Consider the following 22323-nt stretch of genomic DNA (forward strand, 5'->3'; position numbering starts at 1 on the left):
AAACATTAATATATTTTTTGTTGTGGACTGATGTGTTTCTGTGGATAGCTTATATGGCGTCAGCTCATCCACACACACATGTCGTTCTCGGAAATGTCTATATGAATTATGAGGCGGCAGCTCATCCACAAACATTCATGGAGATCATTTAGTTGCATTTTTTATGTGGGGTCACTTTGGAAGAACTCCGGTGATCATGGTAGGACGGGCGGCTGGAGGTCTGGGTGAACTTTCCACTAAATGGAATGTGTTTCTAATAATGTTTTTTGTGCAATCTACTTAATTGATGTATCCCTAGGACTAGGGGATTTGGGATGGGACCACTCCTGAAAGGCGACGGGGTTAGCCGGTGAGGTCTAAGCTGAATATCCTTAGCCACACAATAGTAACAAGTTTAACACATTTATGGTCAATCTTAATAGCTGGTATATTTGTTTCTTCTTGCTTCTTAACCTCTTAGGAAGGGTTGACGTGGCTACAATTCCTTAGACTCTGGTTTACAACTCGCTATTGCATCAAGGATTATTAACGTCTGTTGGATGTATTAAAGTCCTCATCTAATAATAAATTCCATTTTTGAGAATATTTTGCATTTTCTTTAGAATTTTCCGCACACAAGCTCGACACTCGGTATGTAGTTGGGACAACTGAGCACTTTTACAATGAACGGGCGATTGGTTTTAAAGAATATAATTTGCCGTTACAAACATTCGTCTCTGTGTTTTCTATAATCATATTCATTGTGTCCCATGACGACTGTGTGCTCTCCCATGGTGAAGACCTTCAGATTCGGTGGTAGGTAGGCAATTAATTAAACACTTGTACCACTAATACAATTATGAACAATTTAAATTTTGTAAGCAAATCAAAGTCAAGGCACACATTTTTGTCTACTACCAAGCAATAGCAGCATAAAGTTTCCTTTGCTGTTTTCAATTAGCAAAATCTTCAAATTAAATTGAATTTTTCAACTGCCCACCAGCAGCATCCCAATCAAATGAAATTGAATTTAGTTGGTTTTTTGCTGTGTGGTGCTTTAGATTGGTGAATTTTTGTCGAAGAAAAATGGATTTCGATAAAGTACTTATGGAGGTTGGATCCTTTGGCTTATATCAGAAAATTATCATTTGTGCTGTTCTCCTTCCCGCAGCTCTGCCTTGCGCCTTTCACGCCTACAGGTGAGATTGGCAATTTGAAAATGAATTGAATTTTGTCGCAAAAGGATGAATTAATAAAACCTACATAGTTTAGTCAATTGTTTATTGCAGCAACTCCACAACATTGGTGTCGCACACCCGAATTGGAGCCATGGGTTGCAGACTACACAGAGTTAGTAATGAATCTGAGTATTCCCATTAAAGATCAGAGTTATGCTCAATGTAACATGTATGTAAGAAATTACTCGGACATAGTACGCTATTTGGAGTATAGAACACCTTTGGAATTACAACGAGATAAGGTGTGGCATATTGGAAATCCTAAAGGATCGCGTTTAACATCTTGTCAATATGGATGGCATTTCGACAGATCACAGTATCCAGCAACCGTTGTAACGGAGGTGAGAATAACAATTCCAAATGTCTTTGCTTGTGGTAATATAAAGGGATATGTAGCCTGTTTATATGAATCCATAAAAATGTTCTACTGGAACTGTATATGTGCTAAAGTTGTATGTTAGGCTTGTGCTGTGATGTTGTTTACTTGCTGAAGCAATAGCAATTATTACGCAATCCCAGACGAAACCTATTGTCTTTGCTTGTGGTAATGTAAAGGGATATGTAGCCTGTTTATATGAATCCATAAAAATGTTCTACTGGAACTGTATATGTGCTAAAGTTGTATGTTAGGCTTGTGCTGTGATGTTGTTTACTTGCTGAACCAATAGCAATTATTACGCAATCCCAGACGAAACCTATTTCAATATGTTGTTGTAGCAGCTTGGAGAAGAAACTGATGTGATAATCCTTAAGTTCATGCTGACTTCAACATAGTTTTCTTTGATGATGAACTCTAATAGTCTATTAACAAGTGGAGTCGAGCCAAAAATAATCTACCAAAATTTGGAGAAAATTCTACCAAAAACATAACAAACAAAAAAATCTTCTGTAGAAAATTTTGTTAAAATTTTATTTCTAAAGAAAATTTTGTCAGAATTTTACTTCTATAGAAAATTTTATCAAAATTTTATTTCAATAGAAAATTTTGTCAAAATTTTATTTCAATAGAAAAATTTGTCAAAATTTTATTTCAATAGAAAATTTTGTCGAAATTGTATTTCCATGGAAAATTTTGTAGAAATTTTATTTACATAGAAAATTTTGTTAACATTTTATTTTTATAGAAAATTTTGCCAAAATTTTATTTTTATAGAAAATTTTGCCAAAATTTTATTTTTATAGAAAATTTTGTTAAAATTTTTTATTTTGGAGAGGAATACATTGGAAAACCTACTAAAACATCAAGAATTCTACCAATCTACCAAACAGTAAAAAATCTAAAATTTTTGGTACAATAGCTAACGGACACGAGTAAATCTCATATAAGAAAAAACGCATACTAGAATGATAGTAAAAGTACCATTCTTTAACTTTAAACGCATATAAGAAACAACAAAATATTTTTTCTTAGGTTTCTTATACCTGTTAACTATTGCGCCACTTAAATTTAGTAGTATTTAATGGCGGGTGTATCCACTATTTAAAATTTGGTGTTTCTGTGTCTGTGATTGAACCTAATTACACAAGGCAATTCTAGAGCTACCACAAGATCAATTCGTTTTGTTTTCATTTTAAAACATTTTCCCACTCAATGTTCGGCACATCCTATAGAGAGGCTTTATAATGGCGAAATACTCAAATATGTCTATGGAGAAAATTTATGAAATATGTGAACATATTTATGAAATATGTGAACATACTACAAGAGATTTTTTATTTTTATTCCAGTGGAATTTAGTGTGCGACAGAAGCTATTTAGTAACATTTGCCCTGGTAATTTTTGGTGTTGGTGGTCTATTGGGTAATTACATATTTGGCTACTTACAAGACGGCTGGGGCAGACGACCCAGCTTTTATGCCTATCTGATGCTGGAAATAGTGGCATGTGCTGCGAGTGCTTTTGCGTGGAATTTTGAAGTTTGGATTGCATTCAGATTCATCGTCGGTCTCACAGTTCCAGCCATTCTAGCAAGCCCCTACGTTTTAGGCAAGTTTCGATTCTATTTCAATTCTCCATGTATTTTTAATTGAACCTTTGTTTTCAGCCATTGAAATGGTTGGACCTGAGAAACGGGTTTTCTGTACCATTGTGTCCAATATAGCTTACTCATGTGGATTGGTTTTACTAGCCGGTGTTGTATATGTTGTTCGTGATTGGAGATATTTGACATTGGCCGTCTCATTACCATTGTTGCTTTTGTTTTCTTGCTATTTCGTTTTACCCGAATCTCCACGATGGTTAATGGCTGTTAATCAACCTCGGAAAGCCGCAAAGATATTAAAAGTAATGGCTCGAGTTAATGGAATACGTGTCGTTCCGAATTTTGTCAATTTGGTGGAACAACGATTTCGTAGTGCTCAAGGACCCAATGAGTCGGCAACATCCCATGGTATCTTAGATTTATTTAGGACTAAAAACATGTTCCGCAAAACCATGATAATTACCTTAATATGGTTTGCCAACACCAGTGTTTATGTTGGTTTAAGCTATTATGCTCCTGCCCTTGGGGGAGATGAAATTTGGAATTTCTTTTTGGCCGGGGTGGTGGAGCTTCCTACATATGTTCTACTTTGGCCCGGACTAAGTTATTGTGGCCGGCGCTCTATATTATGTATATCCATGTTAATGGGTGGAATAGCTTGTGTTAGCACCTCGGTATATAGTGATGATACTGATATTATGTTGATTTTATATTGTGTTGGTAAAATGGGTATTTCTTCGGCATTTGTTGTTCTGCCATTGCTAGCCTCGGAAATATATCCAACCGTCGTTAGAGGTTTGGGCATGAGTTTTAGTTCGGTAATCGCAATGATCGGTCCCATAGTTATTCCAATTATAAATCACATGGGACAACAAATGCTTGTACTACCTTTAATTATTATGGGTGGCCTGTTGATTGGCGGTGGAGTCCTTAGTCTATTTCTACCTGAGACACGCGGTAAAAACTTACCACAAACAATAGAAGAAAGTGAAAATATCCCTCTTAGTTTCCTATCTAACTGCTGTGAAGAGAACCATCCAAAAAGTAATGTCAGTAGATGTGCAAATAATACGGCTAATTGCAATAATTCACGTCCTCACATGGTTTGTAGTATATGTAAATCTGAGATAACAATTCGTAGAAATTAAGAGTAATTGGAAAATAAAGTAAAGTAAATAAGTAAAACTGTCAAGAAAGTGGGTGGTTGGGTAAGTACTTAGTAATTTCATCTACTGGCGAAATTTTAGCTAGTTCGACTCGTTTATTATACCAATTGAGAAGTGGAAGGGTAGAGTATTTTTATAAGTTAAGTACTTATTGAACCATCGACGTATATAATTATTTAGAGCTTGTTTATGGCAGAGAAGTACAAATAGAAAAATGTTTAACTACTTACATCAAAGGGAGTCACCGGGATGTGAGTAGTTATGTAGGGATAGCAAAATTGATAGCTACTCTAAAGGTTTTTGAGAAAATTGAGGCGGATATTTTGTCTCATAGCATTTCTTCGATATTGGATCTGTACCAGCACGGCTTTTGTAAGGAATTATACAGTCTTTTCACATTGGTTTTCTTAAAGGGATTTAGTATACCAGAATGAGTTTGCACCGCGGTTGCCACTCGAGCCAAAAATAATCTACCAAAATTTTACCAAAGAAAAAAAAATTATTATGCAATGTTTGATTAAATTTTTGTGGTTACTATGAACAAAGTGTTTCTTATGGTTTATTATTTTATTTTAATATTTACTTTATTTTAATTTTCTTTTTTTACAGAAAATTTTTCAAAATTTTCTTTTCTATAGGAAATTTGATCAAAATTTTATTACTACAGAAAATTTTGCCAAAATTTTATGTCTGTAGAGAATTTTGTTAAAATTTTTATTTCTATAGAAAATTATGTCATTATTGGCATGAGAGGAATATTTTGCAAAATCTACCAAAACATCAAGAATTTTACCATTGTGCCAAACAGAAAAAATCTGCATTTTTGGTAGAATTCAACCAACTGTGACAACAGTGGTTTGCACGGCTAAACTTGCTTAGTTTATTGGGGTCAAAACTACGTTGGTTTGTCGTGGAAAGGAGGATCCGTTAGGTAAATAGTTAACCTACTATCACAGAAGTCGCCATGGATTTTTGCCATAATTTTCATTGACTCGTCATACTTCAAAAGCCTAAGCTTTCTATTCGTTGTTGATGTTTCTTCCATTTTAAAAGTTTCGATTGTTTCGCGATCATCATGCTACCTGTCTGTTTTGTTTCCCAACACTTTGGTTTTGATTGATCATGTGTAGCTCATTTGTATCGATGCCGATTGAAGCTCGGAATGAAATGATGAAGGAGCTGTATATATTGTCATAAATGGAACGAAGCAAACAAAAACTCGCAGTTGTTTCACTTATGACTCTTCCGAGACGATACCCATTTTGTATAGTGCAGTGAAATTTCTTAATATCTAAAATATCTAAGGATTTTCTCACATTGTAGCAATGTTTTTCGTGTGAAGCTAATGTATCTTGCTAGCAACGTTGCTAGCAGTGGATAAACATGTGTTTCAAGTCTTTTTTTGCATTCTCTTAATTGAACTGGTTACTATATTGGGTTACCTAATTATGGGACTTCACCCCCTTTTTATCTTAATATCATACACCTTTGTTGTTATGGCTGGGGAGCCGCGTTAGTGTTAGTATTAGACTAAAAATAGTCATTAAATATTAGATTTATTACAGGATTATTTAATGCTCAGGTACTTGTTAAGAGTAATATGTTTATTGGTCTTGAAGGCTTAATATTATTTTATGATTCAATAAATAACAAAAAATAATAAATAAAATTACGAAATCTCCTTGGCCAATGAAAAACACTTGAAGTTTTGATCCAATCCTTAGCAATCAATAGATTGACTTTACTTTTATTTGTCTCAATCCTTACATAAGGCTTCACGTTTCGCTTCTTTTTTTACATAATAGGTGATCTTAATTGCTAATTATTTTGTTGAAGAAATTTGAAACTCGTATATTTTTGTAGATACTTAAAATGGTTTCGATTGTATTTATTTATATTTGGTTTGAAAAGTAAAAGCGTTTTTCGTTAGGTAAGTTACAGTATATATGTTAAATGTTCAAACTTATTGTTTTTTACATACATACATACATTAATTGAATAAAATCAAAATATATAGTTGGTATGGATATAATTTTTTTTAACTCTCAAATCCTTATAAATAATTCAAATAAGTGTTATTCACATACACACAAACGGTATTATTTTGTTTTTAGAAGCAGCAATACATTTGCATGTTGTAGTTAAATTCATGTTTAATAATTTATGTTAAGACTAACCAAGGTTTTAAATTTTTATTTTATTTTTGTTTGTTTTTGGTATAAGAAAAAAAAATTAAAAATATAACAACAAAACAAAAAACTTAGAATTAGAACAGGAATACTTAGATTATTATCTATATAAACAACAATACAATGTATATACCGATAGCTAAATTCTATAGTATAGTCAAGGTATTATTATGCAAAATTCTAAAAAATTTACAAAATTCAAAAACACCAAATGCTCTACATTTATCTTGAACTAGAATCAATTAAAGTGATATACATGAGCAGCCCTATACACAAAGAAATAAGAATATTGAAATATTATATGAGTTTAGTTTTGACATTCCATAGAAGATAGGTATCGATATGATAACATATATAATTAAGGAAAAATGTTATCCACTTCAACAGGAGGAAGGAACAGTTGGTAATATATTTTTAATATCTTATGTTGCTCAACTTTGGAGTAAATATTATTTGTATGATTTTCGAAAATCTTTATAGAATATATCTAATGAATGCTATAAGAGATTGATAAATTTGTATATAATATGAATAGAAAATAGATATATTAAACTAATAGTTAATAAAGACTAGCCACTAGGCCCAAATAACAAATTAAAACATTACAAAGAGAAAAAAGGAAAACGGTATGTTAGCATATATACATGTTCACATACTGAAATAAATTCTTTTGTTATTCGTAGTTTTTCCACTGATTTTTAGATGTTTTGTTTTTGTTTTCGTAATAATATTATCAAGCAACGAGATGTTCTCTTATTGGTTTGTCTTATTGTTAAGTGGTATTGTTGTTGTATGGTGTTGCATCTTCCTCTCTACATCGTTTATACATTTAGTCCTAGTCCCTTGAAGATCCAATTATGGCCAAAATGTACATGAAGATATTGACAATATCCAAATAGAGATTTAGAGCTGCGAAGATATATTCTTCGGGACTAATAGAATATTTATGACTGCCTCCCATCATGAGCTGTGTATCGTATACCAAATAAACGGAGAAAAGTAAGGCACCGATCGATGAATAAACCAGTGTCATTATTTTTCCTGGTAAAAATATGGCCACAATACCAAATATAACAAAGACAACCATGCAGACCAATAAAACTCCTCCGCACATAGTAAAATCGTATTTAGTTTGGAAAGCGAAGAGTGTTAGAGCTAAGCAAACGGCTGCAGTTATACCAACTGCCATTAGAATCTGAAAAGAAGGAAAATTGTCATAGAATTTGTAAAATATCATTCTATACAAAATTATTGTGCCTTCATAATAATTATGATGGTGAAAAAAATTATTATGGAGACAAGTGACCCTTAAAGTGATCATGAGTAGAAATCAAATCACAGGTAAGATCATGTGCAATTTCATGTTTTTGGAGTTTCAATAGTTGTTCATCTCCTCTGAGTGATGTTGGTGGTATTTATGATTGTCTCATAGATGGATGGGTGCATATGATCCTTGCTATCCGGCACCCTATCAATATATTTTGTAAATTGATTTATAAAATATATAGGAAATAAATAAATAAATGATTGTCTCATAGTATCTCACAGGCACTTTTGTAACTAGAGTGATAAAAATTGGGGTTTTTGAAGTCTGTGTTAATAAGCGCACCAGCATTGATAGAACCCGCATGACCAGTTTTTTCATAAAAAAACGTAAGTCACAGAATCCCCCAATGTCATTTTAAACCCATTTCTATAACCGAAAGAAGAGCATCAACCACTTGCGGTTATAATTAAGCAAAATTTGGGGCTTAAATTAGATTTTTGAATACTTTCACATTGCTATCAAATGTTATGGCCTTTGAAACCACAATTTCAATAGTAATAAACTTTTTGGCAACATTATTGAATTTAAAATTAATTTAAAATATTTACGATTTCATGACTGTTTCAAGAGTTTCTCCATTAATATAAAAGAATTCTTACCTCTATGGGAGCAAATCGACTAGCGGACATGGCCAATAAAAATGATTCTGCTAAAGTAAAAAGCCCCAAGAATATAAAATTCATGGGAGTTTTACGACGTACACCTTCGCAACAAGCCATTGAAATCATTGTTACCAAAAGAACAGCCAAAGCTATCCAAAACAGAGACGGATGGCGCATGGCATATTGTTTGGATGGTTCGTGCAAAGCAAATAATGCCACAAATCCAAAGGTTACCAAAAGTTGACCCTGCGTAATAGAGATTAGATGTCAATGGTTACTGTTCATAAGTTGATCTGTAAATATGCCAATCTACTTACCATTAATATCATATAAACTTTACGTATAAAACCCCGGCGAACACTTTGGTCATCAAAAGAGAAATTCTTGGGACCTTCGGGATCTTCATAACCGCCACCATAATCATTTTGTGGTGGTGGTGCAAATCCGGGCTGAGGAACAAACCCGGGTTGGGGATAGCCTCCTTGGGGTGGTGGGTAGCCTCCTGCTGGAGGATATCCCCCAGGTGGAGGATAACCCCCTTGAGGATAGCCACCAGGTGGAGGATAGCCTCCTTGAGGATAGCCGCCTGGTGGAGGATAACCTCCCTGAGGATATCCACCGCCACCATAATATTGCTGATTAGGATCTGTAAATAATTAATAAAATTAAAGTTAAAAATGGTCCTATATAATGGAGGAAACACTCAAGCAATATCTAAATGAATCTAGTAAATGGTGTCAATGTATTGGTTAGCAGGCATCTAGTGTTAGAATTTAATATTTGTAACAATTCGAAATACATGCTATAAATATCTATTTTGTACTACTTCAAATATACTCCTAAATTATTTATGAAGATACTTTCCTCCTCCTCCTTCACCTTGATTAACTGATTGATACATTTTATTAAATTGTAGAAAATATTTAAACACACCTCCTTAGACTGTTACTAAAAATTTAAAATAATAAGAACTAGTGGTTAATCATCGTATAGAAACAAATTTATTATTTTCCAGTAAAAGAAAAAATGACTCAAATGGAAGCAGAAAATGTTCACTCTTATCGTTCATAGATAATAACGAATATCAGTAGTCCAAATGTATATAAATATATAGAAGTGTACACTGGAATGGAACAGTTGCGTACTAGACCGATGTTGTGGATGAAATTGAAAGACGATGGCCACATGTGTTAATGTATACAAACAGTTGTGATCAAAAGTATACATCAAATAATTGGGATTAAAACAATAGATGAAAATGCTGATGATGGTATGCTATGTATACTGCGTAAGAAATGGAGTAAATCATTCAGCGAAATGAAAGGGTGTTTTTGATAATGTTGCCATGAAAACGGTACACTGAGAATAAAGTGAAAAAAGTCGATGATCTAATATTAACAGATAACCGATAGAAGGTGCTCGAGTTAGCTGAAACCATTTAAAAGATGGCAATAGCAGCTTACAATATCGCGTGGTTTCTTTGGTATGCCGTCTTTGCTCGGAACAACAAGCGCTACCGTTAGAAAATTTAAAAGCAGTGTTTGATTTTCTTTGCCATTTTGTGAAGCCGAGAAAACATGGATCATCTGGTATCGGATGCCAAGGTTCAGAAAAAGGCGAATCCTGTTTCATCATTCGAAAGGTTAATGCCACCCTTTTCTGGCAACCACAATGGCGACATAGGAAAGTGTAAACTCAAGATTAGCATGTCCGTCTTCCATGCACAAGAGTCATGGATTTTCGTAGTTTCGACGGAACACCAAAAGTTTTTCGGCGACTTATAGCTATAAATGAGTCTTAATATAACCGGCTGCCAATATATCTAAGCTAACCTATTAAATGGTTATACTATACCGACCTACATTTGAAGGAAACACAGACGCTTACTTGATAACTAAATACATTTTGTAAATGAATTTATAATTCCGTAGAAATAAAAAATATATATTTAGGAAGATTGGGTATGAACATTTTTGGACACCACTATACTTCTATATACTTTCCAATATTCTATTAAACAAAAAGAAAAAAAAAAAAAAAACAAATATAAATGTTACTCCCTACTTAGTAAGAAAATATGAGTATTGACAAACAGCAGACACCTGCCTTCATTTCAAACAACTTTAATGTCAACAATTCTGCGAATAAAAACATATATATGATTTATTATCAGTTTCGTCATTTGTAAAGAATTTTTTCCTTATTTCTAATTTTCTTATTCATAACAATTTTAATAAAGATAAAAAGTAAGGCTGCTCCTGACCTATGATACAATTGTTGAAGCATATCGTAGAACGATAAAATGATTGGGAGAGGCTAAATTGCAGCAGAGTGGACTATACCAAGCCTAAAACAATTTTATTTATTTGCTTTTCAAGAACTGTCTTCAAAGTATTAAAACGATATCCTAGAAATTAAAATATGTAGATTTAAATATTTTGGAATCACTAGCGCACTAACCTCCATATGGGATTAAACAACATTTACACAATGTTTATATATTCATATAAGTATGATCATGTTCGCAATTCCACAATCTATGAAAAGGGTCAATGTGTTGATTCATTATGTTTGTTTTAAATGTTTATTAATTAGTATTACTGCTCACGGAAAGAAACAAAAAAATAAACAATAGAGAAATACGTACTATATTTTTAATTAAATTAGAACTGTGGTATGTATGTGTAATACCGTCGATTTAAAAATGGCATCAATACTCCATGAATATATGTACATATGTGGATGATGTTTTAAGATGATGAAATTGATGTGATTTGCACTGAAGAAATACACATTTCTTGATCTTAAATGGCATGTGAATACGTATTGATGATATACGTGAAAGGTAAAATGTCTACTTTGTCTAGTCACTTATAAGACAATTGGTCAATATATGGCGATTGACCAACAATATAATGTGATTTACAGTTCGGGAATATCTATGAGCGTTTTCGTTTCGCAAAATATATGTTGCCTTGGCGTTGCACTACTTTTTCCCTCAATGTATTTTCGCCCAAATGTTAGCGTCATTCCAAAGTTATTGTTAATTTGTAACATTGTGAGGAATCAATTTCGAGAATGTTGCACCTTTTTTTCCAATCGAAATCGCCATATGATATAAGGAGTTCTCTTATCATAAAACCAAATATATAATAGGTCACCATTCATTGATAAGAGAATTGGGAACACAATCGCCACAGTGAAACCTCTTAAAACGTGACTCCAACGGTCGCCTAAATTTTGTCCACTTATGAGAGATCACTTTTAATACAATTATATGGCAAATTGTCAACTTTTGAGATGTGTCCGGTTTTCAGAGTGTCCAAGTTTGAGAGGTTTAACTGTATACAGTTTTGAATTATTTTCAATCTAATTCATTTAAATGTAAGAATTAAGCTGGAAGTTGATGTATTGAATTTAAAAGTTTCAGGCATTTACCAATTTTTGGAAAAACTAATTCTAAAATCTTTAAGCATGGCATAGCTCAACATATCCTGAACGAACTTAATTCAGTTTTCATTAATTTTTGTGAATTTTTAATATTTGTATTCTTTGAGCTCTGATTTGGCAACGAAATATAAAACATTGTTACGAAAGTTAGTTATCACTGCTGATATTTGTGATAACAGGTCGTTGCCTGATAGGAAAATTGGCTAAAAAATTGCAACGATTACACCATGATCTGGCTATAGCGGGCCATTAGTGCATTTTGTGAGGGTATGAAATTGGTTCAAAAAAGATGTATAATTGGGTTGGAATTAAAGCAAATACTTTTTTCAATTATGGATTTAATTGTTGTAGTTAATTTGGTTGAATTTGTTTCTGTCAAGAAATTTGAAAAATAGATAAATATCCAAGTTACTCCAAAAAATTAATTTATTTATATTTGTTCAAAGCATATTTGTTTTGAACATTGTACATGGTCCTTCGAGGCGGATTTTAGGTTTGTACAAAACTGAGTTTTCCCCACCAGAGATAAGAAACTCAGTTAAAATAAATAAATTAAGGGAAATATAAAAATTTGGTCCTTCATTAAAAAACGAGCTATTCCCCACAAAAGGTAAGAAGATCTATTGAATTAAAAAAAATAAATTGTTTAATAACAAAAAATATAATATAAAAAAACAGCACCGCCATATAGAGCGGATAATTTGAAAACAAAAATTGTTGCTGAAACACATAAAAGGAAATAAATCCTTATAGCAATGATTTTTGGTTCATATATACAAACTGAGATTTCTCCCATAAGAGGGAAGAAAATCAGTTGAACCAAAACTTAAAAAAAAAATTAATGAAACACAACCCCCACTTCATTTTAGTTAAGCGCGGTTATTAACTTTTGAAATGAACTAGGTGCTTCTCTTAGCTACTGACATTTTACGGTTAAAGTGAACTGATAGTGTTTCTGAAACTTTGTTAGAACAAAGATAGCTGGCCAACTTTCATACCGTACAACAGATATTAAATAATATTTTCAGTTAAAATTTACAGAAGCAAATCTATAGTAACTCTGTAGATTTTAAAAGAAATGCGTATGACATACGATGAATACGAATGTACAAAATTCTAAAAGTTGGAATGTCAAGTTTTCCAAATTTTGAAAAAAAAAGGTTTTTTTATAACCATTTTATATTGGCCTAAAGGCTTGGTTATTTTCACAATAAATATAAATAAATAAAATAAAAAAGTCTTAAACTTATAAAATAGACTTTTCGGTTTTGATTACAATTCCTAATATGGAAAATACTAAAAATACTTTCAATGACGGCGTAAAACGGTTTTAAGCGTTTTTTTGTATTATTCTGTGATTACAATACCATTCTAGATCAAAATTATCCTTTCGCAAAAAAAAATAGTAAGGAAAAAAATAATCTACATAAAATAAAACTACACCAATACAAGGTCATTTACCTCTGTAGTAAGTACGGAAAAACAACAAGACAACAACTACACATAATAGTGTGAAGAAAACTCGAAGTCATCTAAGTCATAGATGACAATTTTAATAAGAATATTGTGATAGATATTTGTGTATTTGTAGCCAACTTTTTAGTATTTCAAATAGTTAGTAGAGAAGGTAACATGCTCTAAAATGTATAGCGTCAATGTGTGTGGTTTATTGTGTTAACAGAGAGAGAGGGAAGGAAGAGAAATAGTAATATAAAAAAAGACACCTTGATAATAAGGTCCCCCTTGCTGCCAAGACATTTTAGACTAAATTTTAAAGATTCTCAAATGGAATGTTCTCCTTTACTACGTATAAACTTTTTTAACTAGACTGAAAATGAAAGAAACAAATTTCTTTTAGTTAGAATTTCTTGCCAAAACTCACCAGCCATTTGTTTATATGCTGTGTTTTTATTAGATTTGTCCCAAAATGTTAATGGATTATACCTGAAAATAACAAAAACAATACATATTAATTAGAACGTCTAAATTATTCATATGGATTAAACATGAGAACTTGCTAAGGCAATACGAATAGATCGTATCATAATTACTCTAATAATTATCGCCCTCTTAGTGTGTCAACTGGAAATACACACATCACCAACCATCCATCAAGACAAAACACACGTATTATTCACTATTCGTGGTATTGCCCATAGATTGTTTTTCATAAGTTTCAAACAAGATAAGATAAATAACAGAAACTCAACACGGCATGATAAATTAAACTATAGTGTGTGTACGCAAAAGTCCAGTAAAATTATGAGATTGATTATTATACCTGAAAATAACAAAAACAATACATATTAATTAGAACGTCTAAATTATTCATATGGATTAAACATGAGAACTTGCTAAGGCAATACGAATAGATCGTATCATAATTACTCTAATAATTATCGCCCTCTTAGTGTGTCAACTGGAAATACACACATCACCAACCATCCATCAAGACAAAACACACGTATTATTCACTATTCGTGGTATTGCCCATAGATTGTTTTTCATAAGTTTCAAACAAGATAAGATAAATAACAGAAACTCAACACGGCATGATAAATTAAACTATAGTGTGTGTACGCAAAAGTCCAGTAAAATTATGAGATTGATTATTAGTGCTAATAAATTATCCAGTATTGCCGAATATGTATACTTTTGACATCATAGTATTTAAGGATCAACCCGTTTCCGTTCCCTGCTACGATGTCAAGGCAACAATTGACGAGCTAAGAGGTAGAGTAAAGGTGGTTTTCTATATTGGCGAAATTCGATGTCGTCATGTTTGTTGAAATCGGTAAATAAGATTTCTGGTTCATACACCTTCGCACAAACCAAATCCATTTAAGTTGTAAACACAAAAACAAAACAATTCATTGAGACAGTTTTTACTGGTTGATGGGTGAGTCATGAGGCGGTGCATTTTTTTCATGGATGTAAAAAAATTGCAATAGGCAAAATATACCAGTGGCTATTGGTATTTACTATATTATTTTATGGCGTCACATTATTACGAAAACAATTTCTACTTAAAGCATCAAATTACCTTTCAAGTAAATTAACACTTTACGTTTAATTATTAATAATTTGTTAATTTCACTTCACAATGTTGTTATTTCCGCAATCAATAAATTGTTTAAGATTTCTGGACTTCTCGAGAGCGGATTAAAAACTTCTATGCTGTTATAAGGTGGATTAGTTAAAAAGAGTAGCGTAACGTATGAAAATACGATAAAACGACAAAAGTTATCCGATATTTAACGTAACGTAGCATGACTGCTGATGGTTACCTTCCCACTATCAACGAAAGTTATTTCTTCTCTTTCTGAACAGTGTAACCACTCTATCTTGGACATTCTGAAAAGCGGACACCTTTTAAGTGTGGAGAACTTTCCGTTGCTATATTATCACATTAAAATTAAGCTCCTAAATGTGAACAAAATTTAGGCGACCGTGGGTGTACACATCTGAGATTTTCACTGTATAGGCCGGTACCCTGCCAACATTTTTTGAATTTGGGGGCGCTTCTGAGAATCCCCACTACGTCGAAAACAATCATATACGACATCAAAAACTCGTCGGAAAAAAAGCGCCGTCACTATTGAGAAGTTGTACCACGCCAAGTTACTACGAAAAAGTTTCTCATCAGTGCAATTATTAGATGCCTATTTATATCAATTTCGAAGGACGCCAATAAGAACCCCTGCAAACTATCAGAAAAAGTGCATTTTAAGGTAATTGTAGAAGAATCAATTTGGTCAAGTAAAACACGATTGTGTAGATGTTTATTGATTTGATTAAACATTTATAATTTCTTATAAATATAACAGTTTTCGGTTTATCTCATAACATTTAACATAATTTTTTGCATTAATAAAAGAATGATGTTGAGTTTTAAGTAGCAAGTTACATATTGCAGCGTCTATCAGCCAGTTTGTTTATTTTCGATGGAGACAGCGTGCCTGGAAAAATATTTGAAAAACGATCACTTTATTCTATTTGGAAAGTCGAAAATTGTTCACCATATACCTTTCACAATTTTAAGCGTAATATCTATGTTTTCAGAACTTTATTTTCGTTTTTATTTAAATAAAATATAACAAGCTGGTTGCGCTTGGCGTTTCACAAAAAATAAAATGGCTCTTCTAACAGTAGTGATGGCAAAATACTTTCATGTACATTTTGTACTTTGTGATATGCTTCCCCCATCACAGTTCGCGATGGTTGTGGTGACATTTACGGGTCTGTGGTAGCGATGAGGATGAAATGGAACTTTGAAATGCTGGCAGGGATACACCTCTAGCGAAATTTTCGGTAGCAAAAATTTATTTAAGTCTACAACAAAAAAACAGGGCTGTGTACACAAATTTTAAGCCAGCTAATCGCTTTTAAAATTTTTTAATATATGTTCCAAATATTCCTCAAATAAATTGTTTATTATTTACAGACCTTTTAAAACTTTTACGCACACAATGATTGTAATAAATTAAATGTTTGCTGCCAAAATATGCTTTTGACAACCCTGTTATTGTCATTAGAGGTGCGTACCAGCTTACGAAATTGAACGCTACCGAATATTTCGTTAGCATAAATAGCAATGCATTTCTTATGGGAATGAAATTTTTCGCTAGAGGTGCATACCGGCCTTAAGGTAGGTACTATGTTTATTGGCACGAAAAAAAGTCCCTAAATCATTCTTTCGCGTTGAAAAATGAGAGTGTTGACAATAGATTTCGAAGGAAGAAAACAGCCTTTTTGGAAATATTTCGCGTTTATTTCTCCGAAATTTAATTGACAACATCGCCAAACGTCATAAAATTATTACATATGTATACGCAGCAGCTGATTAGATTGTTTACAAACACGCATTCATGATAATTGTTTCGTAAAGTTTTTTCTACCAGTTTTTAAATTGTTTTGCAACCAAACCTCAGACAGCACTGGACACTTATAATTGTTAAGAATAAAACGCCAGCCGCTCTACTCCTGGTGTCTTACCACATTCGGCAACAGCTTTAACGACATGTGGTACATTGTCGCCTTCTTCAGCTTTTCCAAATGGATACCGTCAATTTGTAACGCCCATCTAACAAAAATATAATTCCGGTGTTATGCTAACTTTTACATCATGCGCAGCAATGGACTCATTCATCAACAAACTTAATTCGTTGGTGTCCACAATATCTACACAATCGCATTGCAATACCAGCGGACAAGAGTGTACTTATGCCCATGCTGTTGCCGCCTCACTAGCAATTTCAAATCCAATGGTCACCACCACGGTTCCCACAAAGGATAATAACGCCATTTCATTTGCCAATGTTGTTACCTCGGGGGGAACAACATCATGGGGTGACCAGTTAAAACACGTACACCATACAATAGCTATAGTCAAAGTGCAACTTTTTGTTCAATCAACATAAGCCTATAAGTCACGTTCAAGGGCAGTTCCTAAGCAAAAGTCACTGTTCCCGACTTATATTTCGCAAGATAATTCGTCACAAAGGGATGTTAGTGTTCTATACCAGGAACTCTTCGTTGACTGAAATTAATACATTGAGATGCAAAGTGGCTGGTTTACTGAAGAATGTTTCTTGTTATACTCTCCCAATGTATAATTTTATAACTATTTCAGTCACGTTATAAAATTCAACCAGTGTTTTGAATCGATAAAATGCAACATATATGCATAATTAATTTTTGCACTTTATTTTTGGAACATAGCAATTTATTCTTGTGATTCCATTCGTAGCTACCATAGTACTGCAATATCAATCGCACTGCCTTCTTTATAATTACAATGCACCGCCAGCATTTGTGTTTATTATCCCAATACCCAGTAAAAAGAAACGATTGTAAAATGAAATTCACTAAATAGAACTTTATTTTGTTAACACTTTTGTATAAATTTCATGTTATGTACATTATTTCTATTCTATCATGTAGTAGGGAGCCGCTAGATGGTGGCTTTATTACGAAAACACCACTCCAAGTTATTTTTATTTTGTCAATCGATCTTATTGCATTTTTAAATAACAATGCGAACCACATTTGTGTTGTAATTTCACACAAATCATTTGAATAAATAAATTATTTCTTATTTCACATTGCAAATGGCGCCATGTTTTGAAACTAACTAATCTCAACATATGGAAGGATTTAACACGATCTAATTAGGGACTGTGCGCTTTAAGTCAGTTTTTCAACTCGAAAAAAACAAAGTACCACAAATGAAAAAATATTTCGGTAGTTTTTCGCATTTTTGGTTTTGTATGGGATTTCGCTGCGGAAACCGAACGTAGTACCTACCTTTATATGGAGAAATAGAGTTTACGCAATAAATACTAACTTCTAGTAAACTTAAGGACGATAGTTTTTCAAATGCAACACCAATTCAATGAGAGTGATGCGCTTTACAGGCTATCAGTTATTCCGGACGACAGTACTCGTCTTGAACATGTTTATGGGATCGATAACACATTTACCGATTATTTAGTCATCGCCGACAAGTCGTATCGATCCGACACACTGTTAGATTCTTTACAAAAACCGACATTTCGTCCGGAATAACTGATAGTCTGTAAAGCGCATGAATCCCATTCTCCACATTAATTCAAATGGGCATACTTTCAAAACATTATAGAATGTTTCAAAAAGTATTTTTATTGACTCAATTATAGACGAAATCGTAAAAATTTAGATGAAAGTGATTTGAGAAGACTTTGGGGATATACTATGGCTGTTTTATGCCTGCCTCTTGCAGATTTTTATATAGTATTTCATTCACAAATGGTTGACGAGTTATTAAATTGTCTATTGAAGTATACCTATTATGTTACTTTTCAAAGTATTTTAAATTAAAATTTCTACTGAGTGTTTACTTTGTGTTTTTTGTTGATGCGCAGTTGAGTTGTGATTTATCTCGAAAATATTATTATCGAATTTATTGGACGAATAAATTTTGTAGTATTAACGACACATGATCCTCGGACACTACCTTTTTATTTTTATCAGTGGCAATAATTGTAGAACCAAAATTTTTTGATATGGCAGCACTAAACTCTTCTTCTTTCTTTAGCCACGACAGCCTGTCACTATTATTATTCATCAGTTTAAAGGTTTAAAAGAGCCGAAAATACGAATTTTCGGCAATATTTAAAAATATTTCGGTTATTTTAAGGTAATAAATATAAATAAGCCGCGAGTTGTATGAAATATATAGAAAATAAAAATTTTGTTCCTTGCTAAAATGTTAACTTATTGGGCGGACCTAAAGCATATGTGAAACATGTGGCCAAAAGTTTTGGATTATTTTGACTGAAATAAAATTCAATTGTTTAATACAAAAAATAACTTTGATGGAAAAATTCATATTCTTCGTGTTCCGGTGTTTATTTCAAATAATGCAAGACATTCCATAAATAATGTGAATAAAACATTCACATGATGCAATAACCGCACCAGTCATGTAAGAGAGCAATAAGACATTTCTCTTATCTCGACATGTAGGCCATCGATAATTTCTTATCATAAATTAGGCTCTTATATTTTTTTTACATTTTTATAATTGCAATGTGTGCAATTAAACCGGATAATGTGGTGATTTGGTTTATGATTTTTGTTTGTTGTTTAACAGATAAAGAAGCCTTATCAATATGGTGACAGAAAATGAAACAGTCACGGCCACCACAGAGGGACCATCCAAAAAAGCGGCAAAGAAACAGGCCAAGGAAGCTCTAAAAGCCGCAAAAGTATGTATGAGAAAAATATTGGTTAATTTTTATCTAATTCTCTTCATTGGTATCAACAGAAAGCCGAATATAAGGCAGCATCTGGCAAAGTGGAAAATGACAATAATGCTGGAGATTCTGGAGAAGATTGTTCGGCTGGACGTTATGGCACATACGGTATCATCAATTCTAAAGAGAAACATGATGATCGTAATTTTGTCACAGTCACAGATTTGAGTAGTTATATGGGAAAAGGTGCGGTCTGGGTAAGAGGTCGTGTCCATACATGCAGAGCTAAGGGCAAACAGTGTTTCTTGATCTTGCGTCAGCATAGCAGTACCGTTCAATGCATTTTGGCAGTGGGAGACAATGTATCCAAACAAATGGTGAAGTTTGCTGGCAAGTAAGTAACGTGAAAAACAAGCCAACTAAGAACAATTCTAATCGAACGTCATTTCCCCTCTTGCGGTTAGCTTGAACAAGGAAAGTATTATCGACATTGAAGCTCAGGCAGTTAGTGTTCCAAGTAAAATTGAGTCTTGTACTGAGCAAAATCTTGAGCTTTCCATTAAGCAATTATTTGTAGTTTCGCAAGCTAAAGCTCAACTGCCCTTGCAAATCGAAGATGCCTCTCGGCCAGACAATCCTGATGACACAGAAGGTCTTAATATTCGAGTCAACCAAGATACGCGTTTGGACAATCGTGTTTTGGATTTGCGAACCCCGGCCAATCAAGCCATCTTCCGTTTGGAAGCTGGTGTTTGCCGTTTATTCCGTGATATACTCACCGATAAAGGATTCACCGAAATACATACCCCTAAAATCATATCAGCTGCCAGTGAGGGAGGTGCCAATGTGTTTACAGTCAGTTATTTCAAAGGTAGGCAAATAATTTCAAGCTTAACAATTTATCAAAACTATAATAATTAGAACATTTCGATTTTTAGACTCTGCTTATTTGGCACAATCACCCCAACTGTATAAACAAATGGCAATTGCTGCCGATTTTGACAAGGTCTTTACTGTAGGAGCCGTATTTCGGGCTGAAGATTCAAATACCCACAGGCATTTAACTGAATTCGTTGGTCTTGACTTGGAAATGTCCTTTAAATATCATTACCATGAAGTCTTGCATACCATCGGCAATACGTTTACCGAAATATTCAAAGGCTTACGCGATCGTTACAGTCGGGAAATAGCAGCTGTGGGTCAGCAATATAAAGTGGAGCCTTTCAAATTTCTGGAGCCTCCATTAATTTTGGAATTTTCTGAGGGTGTGGCCATGTTAAGGGAAGCTGGTGTTGAGACCGGTGACGAAGAAGATCTTTCAACTCCAAATGAAAAATTATTGGGTCGTTTGGTGAAGGCCAAATATGATACCGATTTCTATATTTTGGACAAATTCCCATTGGCTATAAGACCGTTCTATACCATGCCAGATCCCAATAATCCCATGTACTCCAATTCCTACGACATGTTTATGAGAGGTGAAGAAATATTGTCGGGAGCTCAACGTATTCATGATCCCGATTTCCTAACAGAAAGAGCGAAACATCATGCCATAGGTAAGTCATGGCTTATCAATTACATTGAAAAAAGTGTTAATCACGGTTTATTTTAAATTTCAGATATCAGTAAAATTGCGGCCTATATTGAATCCTTCCGTTTTGGTTGTCCCCCACATGCTGGTGGTGGTATTGGTATGGAGCGTGTGGTTATGTTGTATTTGGGCCTTGACAATATACGCAAGACTTCCATGTTCCCACGTGATCCCAAGCGATTGACTCCTTAAGCGTCCACAATAGTTGTTTATTAAACAAATTTAAATACATAAATAAGATACACAAGCTTTAAGCTAAAAATATGGCACAGTTTCTTTTTATGTATGTAATTTATCGACGTTTTTTGAAATTATTTTGCAACAAGTTTGCTTATTATACAAATTTGTATTTAACCTTTTCGCAGACTTCCCAGTTTTCCTCTTATTTTTCTAAAGTCGACCTACTTAACAATTGTACTGAAGCTTATTAGTTTACTTTTTAAAATATTAGTTTTTGTTGTATAACAACAAATTCGCATGACGTCTCTATACGAGCAGGAACTCTATTCGGAATATCCCATAAAGGCTGATTTATTTTATAGCCAAGAAAGAACTAACTTAATCAATTGTCTGAACTATTATAAACATTTTTCCAATCAATAAAATCGTATATTTTTTATTGCATAAAATAGCTATGTGTGTGTGTTTTGTTGATAAACCCTATTTAGGTAGAGATATTGGGTGTAATAAGTAAATGGGTACATATTTTACTTTTTGGCAAAAAAAAATCAAATTGTCTTACTGCAATTGGTATTACTAAAGGGTGATTTGTTAAGAGCTTGATAACTTTTTTAAAAAAAAAAAACGCATAAAATTTGCAAAATCTCATCGGTTCTTTATTTGAAACGTTAGATTGGTCCATGACATTTACTTTTTGAAGATAATTTCATTTAAATGTTGACCGCGGCTGCGTCTTAGGTGGTCCATTCGGAAAGTCCAATTTTGGGCAACTTTTTCGAGCATTTCGGCCGGAATAGCCCGAATTTCTTCGGAAATGTTGTCTTCCAAAGCTGGAATAGTTGCTGGCTTATTTCTGTAGACTTTAGACTTGACGTAGCCCCAC

At 33.3% G+C, this 22323-nt stretch overlaps 3 protein-coding genes across 12 annotated transcripts; 2 read left to right on the forward strand and 1 right to left on the reverse strand.

Moving 5' to 3' along the window:
* Positions 1-980: 980 nt before the first annotated feature.
* On the forward strand, positions 981-4384 carry Balat (Beta-alanine transporter). Of its 2 annotated transcripts, none has more exons than XM_075313838.1 (4): positions 981-1178; positions 1252-1558; positions 2946-3204; positions 3263-4384. In XM_075313838.1, exons 1-4 carry the CDS (start codon positions 1066-1068, stop codon positions 4345-4347), a joined length of 1764 nt encoding a protein of 587 aa, XP_075169953.1. In that variant the 5' UTR covers positions 981-1065; the 3' UTR covers positions 4348-4384. The 2 variants fall into 2 exon arrangements, with proteins under 2 accessions (XP_075169953.1, XP_075169954.1); XM_075313839.1 differs by having other exon boundaries at positions 1040-1178; positions 1247-1558.
* A 1687-nt stretch (positions 4385-6071) lies between these two features.
* Positions 6072-15132, reverse strand: Nmda1 (N-methyl-D-aspartate receptor-associated protein). Of its 9 annotated transcripts, XM_075313844.1 has the most exons (7): positions 14977-15112; positions 13985-14214; positions 13816-13877; positions 9348-9431; positions 8801-9129; positions 8481-8729; positions 6072-7749 (listed from the first exon to the last, which is right to left on the reverse strand). In XM_075313844.1, the coding sequence occupies exons 4-7, from the start codon at positions 9382-9384 to the stop codon at positions 7390-7392; spliced, it is 975 nt and encodes a 324-aa protein (XP_075169959.1). In that variant the 5' UTR covers positions 9385-9431; positions 13816-13877; positions 13985-14214; positions 14977-15112; the 3' UTR covers positions 6072-7389. The 9 variants fall into 9 exon arrangements, with proteins under 9 accessions (XP_075169959.1, XP_075169962.1, XP_075169957.1 ...); XM_075313847.1 differs by lacking the exon at positions 13985-14214 and having other exon boundaries at positions 9354-9431; positions 14977-15132; XM_075313842.1 differs by lacking the exon at positions 13985-14214 and having other exon boundaries at positions 14977-15132.
* A 3856-nt stretch (positions 15133-18988) lies between these two features.
* Positions 18989-21891, forward strand: AspRS (aspartyl-tRNA synthetase). The gene is made up of 6 exons (XM_075309560.1): positions 18989-19110; positions 19567-19681; positions 19741-20063; positions 20134-20540; positions 20608-21225; positions 21289-21891. Exons 2-6 carry the CDS (start codon positions 19586-19588, stop codon positions 21450-21452), a joined length of 1608 nt encoding a protein of 535 aa, XP_075165675.1. The 5' UTR covers positions 18989-19110; positions 19567-19585; the 3' UTR covers positions 21453-21891.
* The last annotated feature ends 432 nt before the right edge of the window (positions 21892-22323 follow it).

Source organism: Haematobia irritans, chromosome 5 (genome assembly GCF_050003625.1).
Source record: "Haematobia irritans isolate KBUSLIRL chromosome 5, ASM5000362v1, whole genome shotgun sequence".
NCBI lineage: Eukaryota > Metazoa > Arthropoda > Insecta > Diptera > Muscidae > Haematobia > Haematobia irritans.